The sequence below is a fragment of the Myxocyprinus asiaticus genome, chromosome 24 (assembly GCF_019703515.2).
Source record: "Myxocyprinus asiaticus isolate MX2 ecotype Aquarium Trade chromosome 24, UBuf_Myxa_2, whole genome shotgun sequence".
Classification (NCBI taxonomy): Eukaryota; Metazoa; Chordata; class Actinopteri; order Cypriniformes; family Catostomidae; genus Myxocyprinus; species Myxocyprinus asiaticus.
In genome coordinates, this window is record NC_059367.1 from 32,611,635 (window position 1) to 32,629,021 (window position 17,387).

The 17,387-nt window shown below is 36.5% G+C and overlaps 1 protein-coding gene across 1 annotated transcript in view; it reads left to right on the forward strand.

Moving 5' to 3' along the window:
- The window catches only part of LOC127415087 (transmembrane protein 132C-like), a 428,532-nt gene that overhangs the window by 358,485 nt on the left and 52,660 nt on the right, over positions 1-17,387 (forward strand). Inside the window, exon 5 of the mRNA XM_051653633.1 lies at positions 9,073-9,216. Coding sequence (XP_051509593.1) covers positions 9,073-9,216 — 144 coding nt within the window. The remainder of the gene's footprint in view (positions 1-9,072; positions 9,217-17,387) is intronic.

Here is a 17,387-nt window from a genome sequence, read left to right on the forward strand (position 1 = left end):
TATATACACATATATATATATATATATATATATATATATATATATATATATATATATATATAATTTATATAATATAAACTCAGCAAAAAAAGAAACATCCCTTGTTCAGGACATTTTGAAGATAATTTTGTAAAAATCCAAATAACTTTACAGATCTTTATTGTAAAGGGTTTAAACAATGTTTTTCATGCTTGTTCAATGAACCATAAACAAATAACGGTCGTTAAGACACTAACAGCTTACAGACGGTAGGCAATTAAGGTCACAGTTATAAAAACTTAGGACACTAAAAAGACCTTTCTACTCTGAAAAACACCAAAAGAAAGATGCCCAGGGTCCCTGCTCATCTGCGTAAATGTGCCTTAGGCATGCTGCCTGGAGGCATGAGGACTGCAGATGTGGCCAGGGCAATAAATTGCAATGTCCGTACTGTGAGATGCCTAAGACAGCGCTATAGGGAGACAGGAAGTACAGCTGATCATCCTCGAGTGTCAGACCATGTGTAACAACACCTACACAGGATCGGTACATCCGAATATCACACCTGCAGGACAGATACAAGATGGCAACAACAACTGCCTGAGTTACACCAGGAATGCACAATCCCTCCATCAGTGCTCAGACTGTCCGCAATAAGTTGAGAGAGGCTGGACTGAGCGCTTGTAGGCCTGTTGTAATGCAGGTCCTTACCAGACACCAGCAACAACGTCGCCTATGGGTACAAACCCACCTTCGCTGCACCAGACAGGACTGGCAAAAAGTGCTCTTCACTGAAGAGTTGCGGTTTCTTCTCACCAGGGGTGATGGTCGGACTCACGTTTATCGTCAAAGGAATGAGCGTTACACCGAGGCCTGTACTCTGGAGCAGGATCGATTTGGAGGTGGAGGGTCTGTCATGGTCTGGGGCGGTGTGTCACAGCATCATCGGACTGAGCTTGTTGTCATTGCAGGCAATCTCAATGCTGTGCGTTACAGGGAAGACATACTCCTCCCTCATGTGGTACCCTTCCTGCAGGCTCATCCTGACATGACCCTCCAGCATGACAATGCCACCAGTCATACTGCTCGTTCTGTGCGTGATTTCCAGCAAGACAGGAATGTCAGTGTTCTGCCATGGCCAGCGAAGAGCCCGGATCTCAATCCCATTGAACATGTCACGGACCTGTTGGATCAGAGGGTGAGGGCTAGGGCCATTCCCCCCAGAAATGTCCGGGAACTTGCAAGTGCCGTGGTGGAAGAGTGGGGTAACATCTCACAGCAAGAACTGCCAAATTTTGTGCAGTCCATGAGGAGGAGATGCACTGCAGTACTTAATGCAGCTGGTGGCCACACCAGATACTGACTGTTACTTTTGATTTTGCCCCCCCCCCCCCACCCCCGGGACACATTATGCCATTTCTGTTAGTCACATGTCTTTGAAACTTGTTCAGTTTATGTCTTGGATGTCTTTTTATGTTCATATAAATATTTACACATGCTAAGCTTGCTGAAAATAAAAGCAGTTGAAAGTGAGAGGACGTTTCTTTTTTTTTGCTGAGTTTATATATTGGGAAGACAGGAGCTAGTTGTCACACTTTTTACCCCAATTAATATTTCTCAGAGTATGTTTATTTTGAAAGTCAATTTCTGCATAGTAACATACTTTAAAGTCTTGACTACCAAAAAGATTTTAACGTTTTCCACTGATGTTGCCCAGGGGGCATGTTGTCAAACAATATGTGGGAAGTTGTCACAATGGAACCTGCCATTAAACCACTGGTTCATGTTTCATATGCCACATCCTCCAATACAAAATGTACACCACTTTTAAATCTAAATCTGCATTAAGCAGTCTGTTATATGCTTTTCAACAAAATACATCAAAGTAAAAAGTAATATAAAGTACAACAATCATGAGGCACATAATGATTCATGTAAAAAAAAATGGAAAAGGTTATGTACAAAAATATCAAAACATTGTTAAAGAAAGCGATTTATTTTTTTCACGTAAAGTTATGCAAAACATTTTCCTACTCCCTGAAAGATATTAATGAAATATGTCAATCCTGTATTTGTGACAACTCTAGACTCTGTAAACAGCAAACAAGAATGTGTCCGCAGACTGCGGACAAAGACGCTTTCTGCTTGTCATTTTGCGTGTTCTGGTAGTACTGTAATTGCAGTGAATTAATGTGGCATAATAAATTTTTATGTCATGTTGCTCATAACAGTTGTCAGTTGAGGGTGCTATTTTGCTGCTGTTGGGGCCGTGGCTTATCCAACGGCTCAGTCTCGTGGAAGCAGACTGTCTGAAATCGCTTACAGTGAAACAAATATTGTAATTTAGAAATTTTATAAATTCATGACTTTTTAATCTCATGTGACAACCTGCCCCAACATGACTCTTATTAAAAATAACTTTGTCTTTAGAATACATTGAAATTTTCATTAAAATTTGTCTTCATAACATAGTTGACACTTGCCTGAATGTATGCCACTGGGGTTTGATAATGTTCGCTAGTTTACCAAAAAGTTATAACAAAAATATGATGTTAGTGAAAAAGTATACTGGTGGCCAAAAGTTTGGAATAATGTACAGATTTTGCTCTTATGGACAGAAAATGGTACTTTTTCACCAAAGTGGCATTCAGCTGATCACAATGCATAGTCTGGACATTAATAACGTGAAAAATTAATATTACAATTTGAAAAAAAAAAAATCAGAACTTCTTAAACTTCTAAGAGTTCTCATCAAAAAATCCTCCAGGTGCAGCAATGACAGCTTTGCAGATCCTTGGCATTCTAGCTGTCAGTTTGTACAGACACTCAGGTGACATTTCACCCCACGCTTCCTGTAGCACTTGCCATAGATGTGGCTGTCTTGTCGGGCACTTCTCACGCACCTTACAGTCTAGTTGATCCCACAAAAGCTCAATGGGGTTAAGATCCATAATACTCTTTTCCAATTATCTGTTGTCCAATGTCTCTGTTTATTTGCCCACTCTAACCTTTTTTTTTTTTTTTTTCTTCTGTTTTTAAAGTGGCTATTTCTTTGCAATTGTTCCCATAAGGCCTGCACCCCTGAGTCTTCTCTTTACTGTTGTACATGAAACTGGTGTTGAGCGGGTAGAATTCAATGAAGCTGTCAGCTGAGGACATGTGAGGTGTCTATTCCTCAAACTAGAGACTCTGATGTACTTATCCTCTTGTTTAGTTGTACATCTGGCCTTCCACATCTCTTTCTGTCCTTGTTAGAGCCAGATGTCCTTTGTCTTTGAAGACTGTAGTGTACACCTTTGTATGAAATCTTCAGTTTTTTGTCAGTTTCAAGCATTGTATAGCATTCATTCCTCAAAACAATGATTGACTGACAAGTTTCCAGAGAAAGCTGTTTCTTTTTTGCCATTTTTGACCTAATATTGACCTTAAGACATGCAGTTGCATACTGTGGCAACTAAAAAAAAAAAAAAAGAAAGAAAGAAATTAAAAAACACAAAAACAATGTTAAGTGTCATTTAACAAACCAAATAGCTTTCAACAGTGTTTGATATAATGGCAAGTGATTTTCTAGTACCAAATAAGCAATTTAGCATGATTACTCAAGGATAAGGTGTTGGAGTGATGGCTGCTGGAAATCTAGATTTTAACAAAAATGACTTATTTCAAATAGTGATAGATGTTTTTTACATCAGTAATGTCCAGACTATACTTTGTGATCAGCTGAATGCCACTTTGGTGAAAGTACCAATTTCCTTCTGAAACAGCAAAATCTGTACATTATTCCAAACTTTTGGCCACCAGTGTACTTTGAAGGGGAGAATTCACCAATAATAATCTAATTTTAGAGGGGTTTTGAACTGTTTAAAACCAGCATGCACAATCTTAGAGAAAAACCATTTGCACATTTGGGGCTCTATTTTCATGAGTGCACAAAGCTCAGTGCAACAGGCTAGGACTGTGTGCAACATCTTATCCAATTTTCATGAGAGCACTAATTCTAAGTGCAAATTTGTACCAGCGCAAAGCACAAATGAGCATGGGTGGGAGTGTTTGCGCTACTGTGGGTGTAGGCGTGCAAACTATGGGTGTATTGTATGTAACTGTAGTGGCGCAAAGCACAATTTGTTACTGTCATAAGAATTTGGTCGTTGCGCTAAGACGTTTCAATACCATGTCTTAACTCAGCGCAAAGTCCAAATTCATTTCCTGCATTTGCAGTTTGGAGATTTCACCAGCAGATGGTAGTAAAGTTCATGTCCAAATACTGAAAGTACAGAACATCAAATAATGTCCTTGATGATCGCTGTTGAAGCCGTTTGCTGAAACAAAAAAAGATGATTTGTGTTACATTTTCTAGAGGTCATGGTTTATTTTTCAATTATTTTTATCAATTTTATTGTTATGTTTAAGTCTATGCAAAAGGGGCCAGTGGAAAAGGAGAGAGTAAAATGTTTGGATTTGGTATGATTTTTTGACCACTTTGTTATTTTGATTATATTTTCATTTCCTTTGAAGTGTAATTTGAATTTAGAAATATTTTTGGTTGAATTTTTTCGTGTTTCAATAAAAAACATTTTTTTTTTTAAATCAGTGTCGACTGGTAGAAGTGTAGTGTGTGCCGACACAATCACTATTAATACTAGACATGATTTGTGTGTCAGTAGATGAAAATGATTAATAATACTTACATTCTCTATAATTTAACAGAGCCTACATCCATACCCTGAAACACATTTTCCATGCGTATAAAAAGAACGTGTCCCATTTAACAAGGACGCACAAAATAATGTAAATCCATATTTTTATTCTTCCAATTCTTTGCATACAGTCCATTTACACAACCAATTTTTTATGAATGTACTGTCTTTGTTTATATCGCTGGTGCTTGACAGGGAATGGACTGTATAACGGTGCCGGAGATGAACCTCCATTGAACCGATTAGCACATTGCACGTGCAATTTCGCCAATCCCACTTGCGTCTAGACTTAGCGCACGTTTACACGAAAATACCAAAACTTCATGGCCATGCCCACTGACTTTGCATTTATTAGTTAAGGAATTAAAATATGGCCCTTGGACTTTTCACTCTAAAGCTTATTTTTACTGAGATATACAGTAGATATAGTGAAAAATTCCCAGTGTGACAACCAGCCTCATTCTCCCCTATATGTGCATATGGACTTACTTATCCAAAATTTTGGGACTAATTTGCTGAAAAATGTTCTCAGAAGTTAGCTCAATATGACAAAATGTTCTTTTTAGGATGTCCTCAAATAGAAAAGTGGTTAATAAATTTTGTTTTAATTTTTAGAAATAAAAAAAGTTCTCCATCCAGTCATCCAGTCATCCATCCATCTTCTATTGCCACTTGTCCTGTGTAGTGTCGCAGTAGTGCTGAAGCCTATCCCAGCTGTCTCGGGCCGAAGGCAGGGAAACACCCTGGACAGGAGGCCAGTCCATCACAGAAAAAGTTCTACTGTAGGGCAATATTGCTTGTGTTTTCCTTTTGTGTCCACATGCATTTATTTACTGTGAGCCAGATTCTATTCTTAAACAAAATGCCTTCACAATCTTCTTCCTCTATTTTTCTGTCCATGAATTATTTAGCACACAAAAAACATCTCAAACATTTATAAGCCCATTCTTAGTGGGATGCAAGAGAAACAAGATTTCCCCACTTGGCATAAAAGACTGACTGGAGTCGGCATAACGGATCAAAGCATGCCAGCGGGAGCAGGCCATGAAGTCTTTTCAGCCAGGATGCACACAGACATGATCCAGGAATTAAAACAGTAAAGAGCTGTCCCGTAATAGCATTACAAAAATGACAGAGCAGATCAGCTTAAAAAATAAAGTAGGGAAAAAATGCAGATCTGTCAGTACATTTTTATTTCACTTCTTTCCATGGGCGGCTCCAGGGCTGGGCTACCGGGGCTTAAGCCATGAATGTTTTCCATAAAGCCCCGAAGGTTTTGATCAGCTTTTTGTAGTGACGTCATAATTACCAGTGCTTGGGTATCAAGTTGATAGGAAAACATATTACATTTTATTATTTTAACATTACATTTTAATGTTAGGGTAATATACTGTATAGAAATGAATGATTCCTGTGTTTCTATTGTATTGACAACACCAAATACAGACTTAATTCAGTACCCATGAGCTGTCTTGTCCGCAGCTGCTTTCCAGCTCCCATGTAACCATTGTGTGCGCATGCAAGAAGAGAGCTTGAGGCACGCGATTGTGCCTTTGTATTGGAAACTGTGTTGAGTTGGTCCATCCAGATGCAGTAAGTACCAAATATTTAGATGTATAACCCTGAAAACGAGTAATATTTACAGATGGATTCGAGGAATTTACTAACTTTAAAATCACGAGCCAGGACATTTGCATGTTTAGCAAAACTCTTTATTAAGACATGATACAATAAACATAGCAAATTTTAGGCAATCTAGTTATTATTTTTCATCTCTAGTACCCATTTAACCTGTTTACAACCTGCTTTCTTGTAAATTAACTTAAGCACCCGACAGATCAATGAAAACTGTATACAGCCATACGCAATGTGTGTCAAACTACGGAAAGCCGAAAGGGACAAAATAGTGTTTTTGTTTTTTTTTTCGTTTTAAAGTATAGATGTTAAAAGCATGCAATTTCTGATCTTCGAGCATATCTAAGACAAAGGTTAGAGGGACTTTTTTAGTTTATTATATAAATTACACATCATAGATGTATTCCGATTTCTATTATAAAGTGTATTATATTCTGAAATTTCCTCAAAGTATGGCCCCATATCCACAGAGGTCTGGGCTAAGCCCCGAATGTCCACTGACCCTAGCACTGCCCCTTTTTCTTTCTTTTCAGCACCTTTTGGATTAAAAACAAGAAAAAGGAGAACTAGTGGAGACAGAGCAGATAGAAAGAAAGTGTTTCTGTAATAATGGGTATAAAAAGGCAGAGAGTTCGTGCAATGACAGTAAGCTGAGCGTGTCATTACACATTTATAGAGATTATGTTATGTCATTTCTCACTCTCTTATAAAAAGCGGGAAATGAAGAGAATGAGATGACATGAGATGACGCTCACAGTAAATGAATACTGTCTGATTGCAGTAACCGTGGTGCCACTGTCGGACATTTAGGCCAGGCAGATTGGTTAATTGAAAGTGATCTGCTAATGAGGTAAATTGACTCTGCCTGTCTCTCATGGGTGGCACAATGGGGGCTGAGTTTTTCATGCTGACTGTAATGGTCTCAATTATGTCGTTGTCTGAAACAGTGTGGCTCAGTGGCTGAAAGGTTAAGGACTCAGGCTGTTTCTCTTCTAATGAACCCCTTTTTGAGTATCTGCCCCTCCCCGTACTGACTCACAGAACAGCACTGCAGTTTTTACTTCTGCCCTACTGTCTTTTTCCTCTGTCTACTGGCTTTCTTCTTTTTTCTCTCACTTCATGTCACCCTCAGTGGGGTTTTGTGTAGTGCAATTAATGAATTAACAATCTGAATGGAAAGAAAGAAGAAAGGAAGAAAGTAGCTAATGACTGAAGAGAGGAAGAAATTAATGATTTAAGGAAAGAACTAGTGATTGAAGGCAGGATGGATGGATGGATGGATGGATGGATGGATGGATGGATGGATGGATGAAAAAAGTTAGGAATGAAGATAGAGAGGAAAGAAAAAATTAATGAATGCAAAAAAGAAGGAAGGAAGGAAATAATTTATGATTGTTTAATGTATGGATGAATGAATGGGTGAATGGAAAGAATAAGGAGTGAACAAAGAATTGTTTGATTAATTGAAGTGAGGAAGGAAGGATAGAATGAAGAAAGGAATGAGTAAATGAAGGAAGGAGGGCAGAAAGAAAGAAAGAAACAAAGAAAGACATGATGGATGGAAGGCAGGAAGGAAATAAAGGAAGGAAGGATAGGCAGGGAGGAAGGTAGAAAAAAGGATGGATGGATGGATGGTGAAGAAAGAAAGCAACTAATGCTTGAAGGCAGGTTGGATGGAGGAAGGAAGGAATTAATGATTGTTTGATTTATGTATGGATATAGGATGGATGGATGGCAAGAAGGAAGAAGCAACTAATTATTATATGCAGGATGGATGAATGGATGGATGGATGAAAGATAGACTATAAAGAAAGAATTAATTAATTAATTTATGAATGAAAGAAAGAAAGATAGAAACTAGTGATCAAAAGAAAGAACTAATGATTGAAGAATGGATGGATGGATGAAACTAAAAAAGTGAGGAATGGAGATAGACTGTAAAGAAAGAATGAATAAATTTATGAATGAAAGAAAGAAAAAAGAAAGAAAGAAACTAGTGATTAAAGGAAAGAACTAATGATTGAAGAATGGATGGATGGATGGATGCAAGAAGGAAGAAAGCAACTAATGATTATATGCAGGTTGGATGGATGGATGGATGGATGGAAAAAAGTGAGGAATGTAGAGATGAAAGAAAGAAAGAAAGAAAGAAAGAAAGAAAGAAAGAAAGAAAGAAAGAAAGAAACTAGTGATTAAAGGAAAGAACAATGATTGAAGAATGGATGGATGGATGCAAGAAGAAAGCAACTAATGATTATAGGCAGGTTGGTTGGATGGATGGATGGATGGATGGATGGATGGATGGATGAAAAGTGAGGAATGAAAAGAGGAAAGAATGAATGAATGAATGGAAGAAAGGAAGGAAAGGATTAATGATGGATGGATGGATGGATGGATGGATGGCAAGAACGAATAAAGCAACTAATGATTATAGGCAGGATGGATGGATGGATGGAAAGAAAGAAAGAAAAAGAAAGAAAGAAAGAAAGAAGGAAATAAGGAAATAAGAGAAGGAAAAAATGAATGATTGTTTGATGTATGGATGAACAGAATTAGAAGTGAACAAAGAAATGAAGAAACTAACAACTGATTGATTGATTGATTGATTGAACAGCATTTTTCTTCCTTGAAAGTTTTCAAAACTCTCTAGTACCGCATACATTGGGAAACGTTGACATTAGGAAACGGAAAATGGAGTTTTCAACCAAAAGTGTACTAGTGTGGACGTGGCCTCAGACATTTCTCCTGCCTGTTTTCACAGGAAACAGAGATTCTGAACACAGCCGTGCTGAACGGGAAGACAGTGGCAGTGCCAGTGAAGGTGGTGACAGTGGGGACAGATGGCACTATTACGGATGTGTCAGACACTGCGCAGTGCCAGTCTACAGATGAAGATGTGGTTAAGGTCAGTGAGTTGAGCATTAATACTTGTGGAAACTTTGTTATAACCATTTGTTATTGTTTTCTCATCAGCTGTAGGGTCCTTAAAGTATTATTTTAGCGGTTCAAATAAATGATAAATATTATGCTATCTTCTGCTTTTTTAATCACAAGTTTTAATCTTTGTGAATATGTTCAAATTAAGTTTGCAATAAATTCCATCCACCTCCGCCTAATGAAGATTGACAATAATAAAAAGATGATAATTATTCATCATGTAAGGACAGAAAGCCACAAACTATGATTTTAAAAATCCATCAAGGATCAATCTGTAATTGAACAGATCTGTCTAAAATTCTTCTCATCCTCACTAAATTAAAATGCAACTAAGTGACAGCCCTCAGTAAACAGTTATTCTCCACCTGTCTGCTGTCTTTCTGTGACACCTGTATAATTGAGATTATCTGTTTCTCTATTTCTAGAGCAACTACTTTAGGGCACGTTGCAATAAACTGACAAGAGATGTGATGTTGACTGACCATTAATTGCTTTTCTGTTATTCCTGTCCTTTGGGTTTCTTTAAAATGCATCCAGCTGGATCTTGGTCACGTATGAGCTAAAACTCAATCATAGAGCATATAATTATGATTCGTTTGATAACGCATGAAGAGAAAGCTGCTGTAGCTTGTTTTGAAATAAAATGGACTGTTCGATTTTCTTTTTCTTTTTCTTTTCTTTTTTTCTAGAAATTATCATTTGCATTTGACAAACCTATTAAGTTGAAGTTATTTAGACGTAAAATTCCCTGATTTTAATTGGCCCCAGAGTAATGTAATCAGTTTTCACTGTTGGAGTTCATTCAATGCTGATGAATTTATGACATATCATAAGAATGTTTTTTAATTGCTAAGTTCAATCCATATACATGTCATTTGTCAGGAAGTCCCATCTGTAACATAGCTGCGCTTCATCTAACAAATTCTCTTAATAGCATTTGTGATTTTGGTCATATGCAAATGATCAAAACATTGCATATGTTTACAAAGAATGCAATAAGACAACTATTGGCTGATTATTTTATTTATATTGTACCTATGAGTGTGAGAAAATATGCAGTTGCTACCATAAATGAATGTCCCAGGTTCAATACAAGTTAAGATCATTGGACTGCATTTGTGGAAATAATAAATAAATAAATAAATAAATAACTCATTCTACGTTTATTTAAAAAAACAAACAAAAATTTGCAGGTACAGGAAGGCACTTACAATGGAAGTGAATGCGGCCAATCCATAAACGCTAAAATACACACTATTTCAAAAGTATAGCAAGACGTAGACATTATGTTTCAACATGATTTTAATGTGATAAAAATCGCTTATAATACCTTATCTTTGTAAATTTATATCTTTGTTGACATGATGACGCAGGTAAACCCTGTAACACCTGTTTTTCCCTGATATTATCACACAAAATTATGGTAACACATATAATGTTTGTCTCGTTGCAGTACATTTGAAACTGTGTGTACCAATTCACTTCCATTGTAAGAGGCTTATTGTGACCGTGGCTTAGAGCTTTTTTTTTTTTTTTCTTAATAAATGAGGGATGAATCAAATTATTATTATTATTTGTATTATTATTTTGTTTAATTTTTTTTATTTATTTTTTATTGTGGTAATCAACAGATCGATTATGCCACAATTGCTGTTGATTGAGTTTAACTTGTATTAAACCTGGAGCGTTCCTTTAAGGAGATCTGATCTGACCCTTAAAAATGACTTGATACAGCTACACTTGAATAAAATGTTTAGTATTATGTTTCCTGTTGAGTCCAATTAAGTAGAATTGTTTTATATGGCCTTGGTAGAACTTTTCAGGGTGGAACATTATTTATTACCTTTATTTTTCTTGATTTTTGTTTCTATTCTAGAGTCACAAAATATGTTCAAAACATTTAATACCACCAACATCAATAGGCATATTTATTTTCATCTTGACATCCACACAGTCGCTTCTTTAACTCGAATTTGTAATTTTAAAAAATAATTTCAGTAAATCAGTTGGTGCATGCTTCTCTTTTAAGATAATAACAAAGGCTTGTTATTGAGGCAGAGGCGTAAAATAATGCATTTGAATTATTTAATCAGACCTCAGCTGACCTTCTAAAAATATCTTAATTCATCTATAAACATGGACAGAATGACACATTTAAATCATTTAAACTGAAGAAGATTGATGCTAAGGACACAAATGTGTGATTTTGAGGTTTAATAATGGATCTCTATGCTAACTAATTAATGCATAATTAATTTGTACGCATCATAATAACTTAAAGATGGCCGGTTTGAAAAGAATTTTTTCAGATATACTCAGAGAGAACGTATGAATGCTAGTGTTGATGCTGCATGTGCGTGTGAAAAGACTATATTAGAGAAGGCACTCGTTGATAAGGTGTATAAATACTTTGTTCCCTGAGAAGCTGAAGTAAAAGCTCTTTTCTTCCTGAATCATGATGACCAATTTGGATATTGGATAATTATGGAACATTTTGGATAATTTTCTCACTATTAATTTAAAACAGCAACCTATCAGCTTGCCAGCAACCACAACAATAGGTAGTTACAGAAAATTAATTTACTGCCGGATTAACTCAATTACACAATATTCAGCTAAAATGTCAGTGCCAGAATGCTGAATAGGTAAACTGTGCCACATTATATCATAAGAAAATGGTCCTACATGCTAAATAGGAAACATTTTCATTTTAGCTTCATTTTAGCTTTGCACAAAAAGCCATTGCCACAATTGGAGAAAGAATACTACAGTAGTTATGTATTCATGTGGGGTAATTTTTTATTTTATTTATTTTTTTTTTGCACTAAGCTATAAGCTATTCTGAAATGCAGAGTCTCAACTAAAATAAAAGCAGGATATCTTTATTTTAAAAACAGGGGATCTGTCACGTCACTGGGCTATATTTGTGACTGTCAGCCTTATTGATATTGTCAGTGTCATAGGCGAAACATGAGTAATGCTGGGCGAGGCTTAGCCTTACCCTGGCAATGGGCATGATGTTCGTATTAATGCTTATTAGGTATTGATCGGAAATCCCTTTTGCTGCTCTGGGATAACACTGCTTGCAGCTGCACCAGTAAACTGTCTAGGATCAGTTTCCCCACCCCATATACAAACTTTAATTACTAGTGTAAAGGGAAAGCTGACTCTAGATCAGTGGGCATGGCCAAATTCATCTTAAAACGTTAACCTCTTGAGTCACTACATGCATGGAGAATGTCTTTATTTCTGAAAGAATTTAACATTTTAAAACAAATATATAATAACGTAGTGCAATTCTTACATTAATACATATTTATTAGATTATGGTAGCATTGAAACGAGTATATCCACATTTGTAACATTCCTTTTTAATTGCATTCATTCACATTTAAATCAATAAGCAAACAATCAAACTTGAAACGATCCAGCATGAAAATGACTGAAAATGAATTCATCACAGTTCCTTGAGCTTGTGAAGAAGAATTTCTCCACTGGACTATATCTTAACTTCCAAAACTTTAATTCAACTGTATGCTATACAGGTGCAGGACCACTTTTAATGGCGTATGAAGGTCCAAATGGTTGCATTTTTTGGTGGTTTTTTTTTTCATGAGCAAAGAGGGCTTACTACCTATTATTTAATTTGCTGTTATGCCAATAACACAAATCATACATATTTGCTTTCTGTAGCCTAATATTGAGTCGCTAAAATAATTATTAATATGAGTAGCCTACTGGCATCTGTGTAAATAAAAATAATTAACCATTTATTCATCTGGAAGATTTTGTATGGAGTGGGAACATTTACAGTTGGTAGTAGATGCCATTTAATAAAATATTTTGTCTTGAATGCAGGAGTTAAATTGAGATTTTAGAGGTGGGGAACCTTAAAATCGTGTGATTGCTGTTATAACATCCATTCAATTAAAAATATGTGCGTCTTAATATGTAAACCATATATTCATAGGCATATTTCATGGAATATATTTTTTTTTTCTCAGATGAATCTCTTTGACTGGGATTCTGTTACAGGCCTATATTTTGTCTGTCATTTAACTTAATTGTGAAATTAGTTATTTAATTTAGTATTGTAGATTAAATGACAAAAAAAAAAAAATAATGATATTAGATGTATTTTATGCATTTTATAAAAGTTAGATGACAGCTGGGACAAGTTTATATTCTTCTTTGTAATGATGGAGAGGTGGAAGCCGAGGAAGAACCCATATGCGGATGTTTATTCAAACAGTCCATTGAAATCCAAACACAGTGTCAGAAAAACAGGCAGTGAGGTCAAAAATACAGTAAAGCAGTCCAACCAGGCAATCAGGCAAAAGGGGAGATCCAAAAGAGTAGTCAAAACAAACAGGTCAAAACACTAGGCAATAAGGCAATAAGGCAATAAGGCAATAATATAAACGCTTGGTAAGGCAGATGATCTGGCAATACTTAACAAAATAGGAATGAGCATGCATGGCTTATATACTAGGCAAACAGGAAATGACAATACAGGAACTGATGTGGCAGGAAACAGGAAGTGACAGTTCAGAATTCAGGTGAGGGCTCCCTCTGGTGGGCAGGAGACCGCTCAGATGTTACATTCTTGTCCAAGGTAAGGCGTCATCTTGCCTTTGAACATGCTAAACTATCCAATTATTTCACAATTTAAAAGTAAATAAACATTCTTAAGGGGTGTACAGCTTTGAAATAAATTAAGCAAAATTGCTCCTGCATATTGATCTCAGAAATGGGTGAGCAGTTGATTCCATACAGTATTTCGCAATTTCTATGAATTAGAGATCGGACCACAGAACAATAGAAGCGCAACATGCCTGTATGTGGGGTCGCGCGGTCACGTGCCATTCTTGAATAGCTGCCTCTACTCGCATGTGGAACTGACTAGAGCGAAGCATAATGAACTTGAAAGGTTTCCGAGCAAGTATCCTTGTGAGATGGAGCCGGAAAGTTTGAAATGTTTCAAACAATTACCATGTTGGAGCATAAAAGAAATAGAAAAGATTGACAAACAAGCAATGGTGCTGGAACGTTGCAGCCCAATTTAAGCCTTGACTAGTGATGGGCAGTAGCTTCACTACAAATAGCGAAGCTATTAGCTTAACTACATCTCTGAGAAGCAAGGTGGTAGCTTTGCTAGTTTTTAAATCAAGTAGATTTTCAGTAGCGAAGCTATATTTTTGACTAGGTAGTGGCGTAGCTTTGAGAAAAGCTGCACCGTTACATCATGCCTTGTAACCGGTGTTTACAATCACCAGTATTGAATCAAAACTAAAGATGTCCAATCACAAATTTATCACTCATCTGAGTCAGTTCTTTAAAATGAATTGGTCACAGGTGATAGGAAAGCAGTCTGAATCGGTTCACGATTCAATCTGAATGACTCAGAAAGCTTACGCATGCGCTACTGAATCATTTGGCATGCGCTCTCACTTGCTCTCACTTTATAAAATAAGTGTTTTATTAAACGGAAAATAAAGATAACGCTAGTTGCAGTGGATTTACAATCAACGGAAACGAAACCTGCAAATGCGTCCTATCGTTTGCCAGTGATGAAGAAGGTCTTTATAAAGTTCAACAGGTTTGCAGCTTGTAAACAACTTCTGAAGGAAAATACATTTTCCAACCAAAAGAGTATCAAAACACGTAGGCTATTAGCCTACACGAAAACACATAAAAAAGTACCATTACATTACCATGTTTTTTGGACATGTACCATTACCTGGACGCACTATGTTAATACAGTGGTAGGCTATTTGAATATGGTAATCATATAGCGAAGTACCATGGTGTGGCAGCGGGGGCATGGTCAAGCGTCCCTCCGGAGAGAGAGAAAGCAGTAAGGGCGCTTGCACCTGAGATAGATTATGTGTAACACCTGTCTCTAATTCCAGTGAGCATGGGGAGAGCGGCATATAAGTAGCCACGCCACCAGCAGGGAGGGAGAGCGAGTCTGGCACAAGGAAGGCCACGGTGCTCCTGAAGCTGTTGCGTTTAAACTGTTGTGTTTTGTGAAGCTAATGTGTTTAAAAGTCTACATGCCTGTGAAGCTGATGAGTTTGTAAAGTTGTGAAGCATTGAAGTGGCCTATTAAAAGTCTTACCTAAGCCTTGGAAATCCCGCTTCCCTGTGTTCTCCTTCCCTTCTTCTGTGAAGATGTGTTACACATAGTATTTTTTTAATTACCTTGAAGCACCATGTAAATACAATAATATATGAATATGGAAATCATATATCAATTTACCATGGCTGTAATATGGCATTCTTTGAAGTAATTTGAAGCACCATGCAAATACAGAATTGTACATAAATATGGTAGTTGTGTATCAAAGTACCATGGTATTACCATCTGATACCATCAGAAATCACATTGTTATTGCCCAGATGTACTCTGTCTCTCTCTCTCTCTCTCTCTCTCTCACACACACACACACACACACACACACACACATAAGAAATTTGGCCTCTGATGATATATCCTGTAATTCTGTGTCTAGCTGCTGTATTTCTGTATTGTATAGATGAATATATAGATGAATAGTATACTGTATGTACGCATTTTTATACAGTTTTTATACAGGAATGTGCAAATGAAATTATGTTTAAATGGGTATGGGTTTGTAGAAGTAGTAGTCTAAATCTGAAAAATAAGATGTAAAAATAGTGATTTTTCATATTGAAGACGTTTATATAAGTAGCATGTCTAAATATGTTTTTTTACGTGCACATACTGGTACGTATTGCACCATACTGTATACTTGTTTACTGTATTGCACTAAACTGTAATATACTGTACCAAGGCTATGATAAACATCATGTGAATAAGTCTTTTAGATGCTTTGTCTATGCTCCGTGCATCTGCGGTTGAAAAAAAAATATGAAGGAGCTTAAATGTTGCAAGCTACTTTTGGCGTGTAGCTTGTAGTGTAAGTTGCTACTTTCTCTGAAGTGTAGCTTTTAGCTTATCTAATTTTTCTGTTGAGTAGTTTGTAGCTTAGCTTGCTAAATTTTTTGAGTAGCTTGCCCAACACTGGCCTTGACTGAATATGTGGCTCCAGATGGCAATCTTCTTCTTCATTAGAGGTCGCCACAGCGGACCATCCGTGATCCGCATATCTGACTTGGCACAGTTTTTTATTTGTTGCCTTACCCTGCAGTTCGTTCATCCTCCGCCTACGGTCAGTGTCAATGAGCTTTTAAGATTTTGTCAGGATTGTAAAGGTGCTGTTTGCTGACAAAATAATCAGGGTTTACAAATTCTGCAAGTTTCTAGACACTGTTGTCTGTGTTTGATCAGTGATTTACTGATGTAGCCTGTTTTATTTAAAATGGAAGTAAAACAAAGAGAATGGCATAGTCAATAGCACTTTGTGCCTGTACCCACACTGTCCAAAACTCATATATGAATTACAAACTGTAAATACATCAATTTTGCCTTTGTCACAAAACGTGCACAACTGAGCAGGTAAGGTCATGCTGAAAACAACTGAAAATGAAGGCATCTAAATTTCTTTGAATCTTGTCACAGAAAGCTGGATCCATTTCCAACATCTGAGAGCTACAAGAGCATATAATTCTGTCTGATAGTTGACCTTGATAAAAGTATGCAATTCTCGCTCGACAAATTTCATTTTCGAAATTCCTGGAAACAATCCAAACTTGACATTTTTATTTATCTCTACAAAGAATGGTGCATTCAACACTTCCAAAACATTGTGCACTTAGAGCAGGAGCTTATTATGAGCTATTTATCTGTTTGTTTTGTCATGTCTATTTCTATTTCATAGCCTTGATATTTTTTCTCAATGTTCAGGGGTTCATACAATCTTTTATGTGTGTAGTCGTAACAGGCTTTTCACTTTCTTAGTAAAAAAAATAAAAAGATAAAACCTTTTCTAAAACAAACTGGTCTTTCAGGTTGACAGATTGAGCTCACCATATGTCATGTTTGTAATAAGCATAATAAAACATAAGAGTCTGTAATCAGCAGTAAAGTGCACTCATGGGATGACAGTGTGCGGCATGTTATATGCATTTTCAGGGTGATCTCATTAATATTTGTAGATATTCATATGCAAGGTTTACATGTACATTATTGTACATTTGGATAGACATTGATAC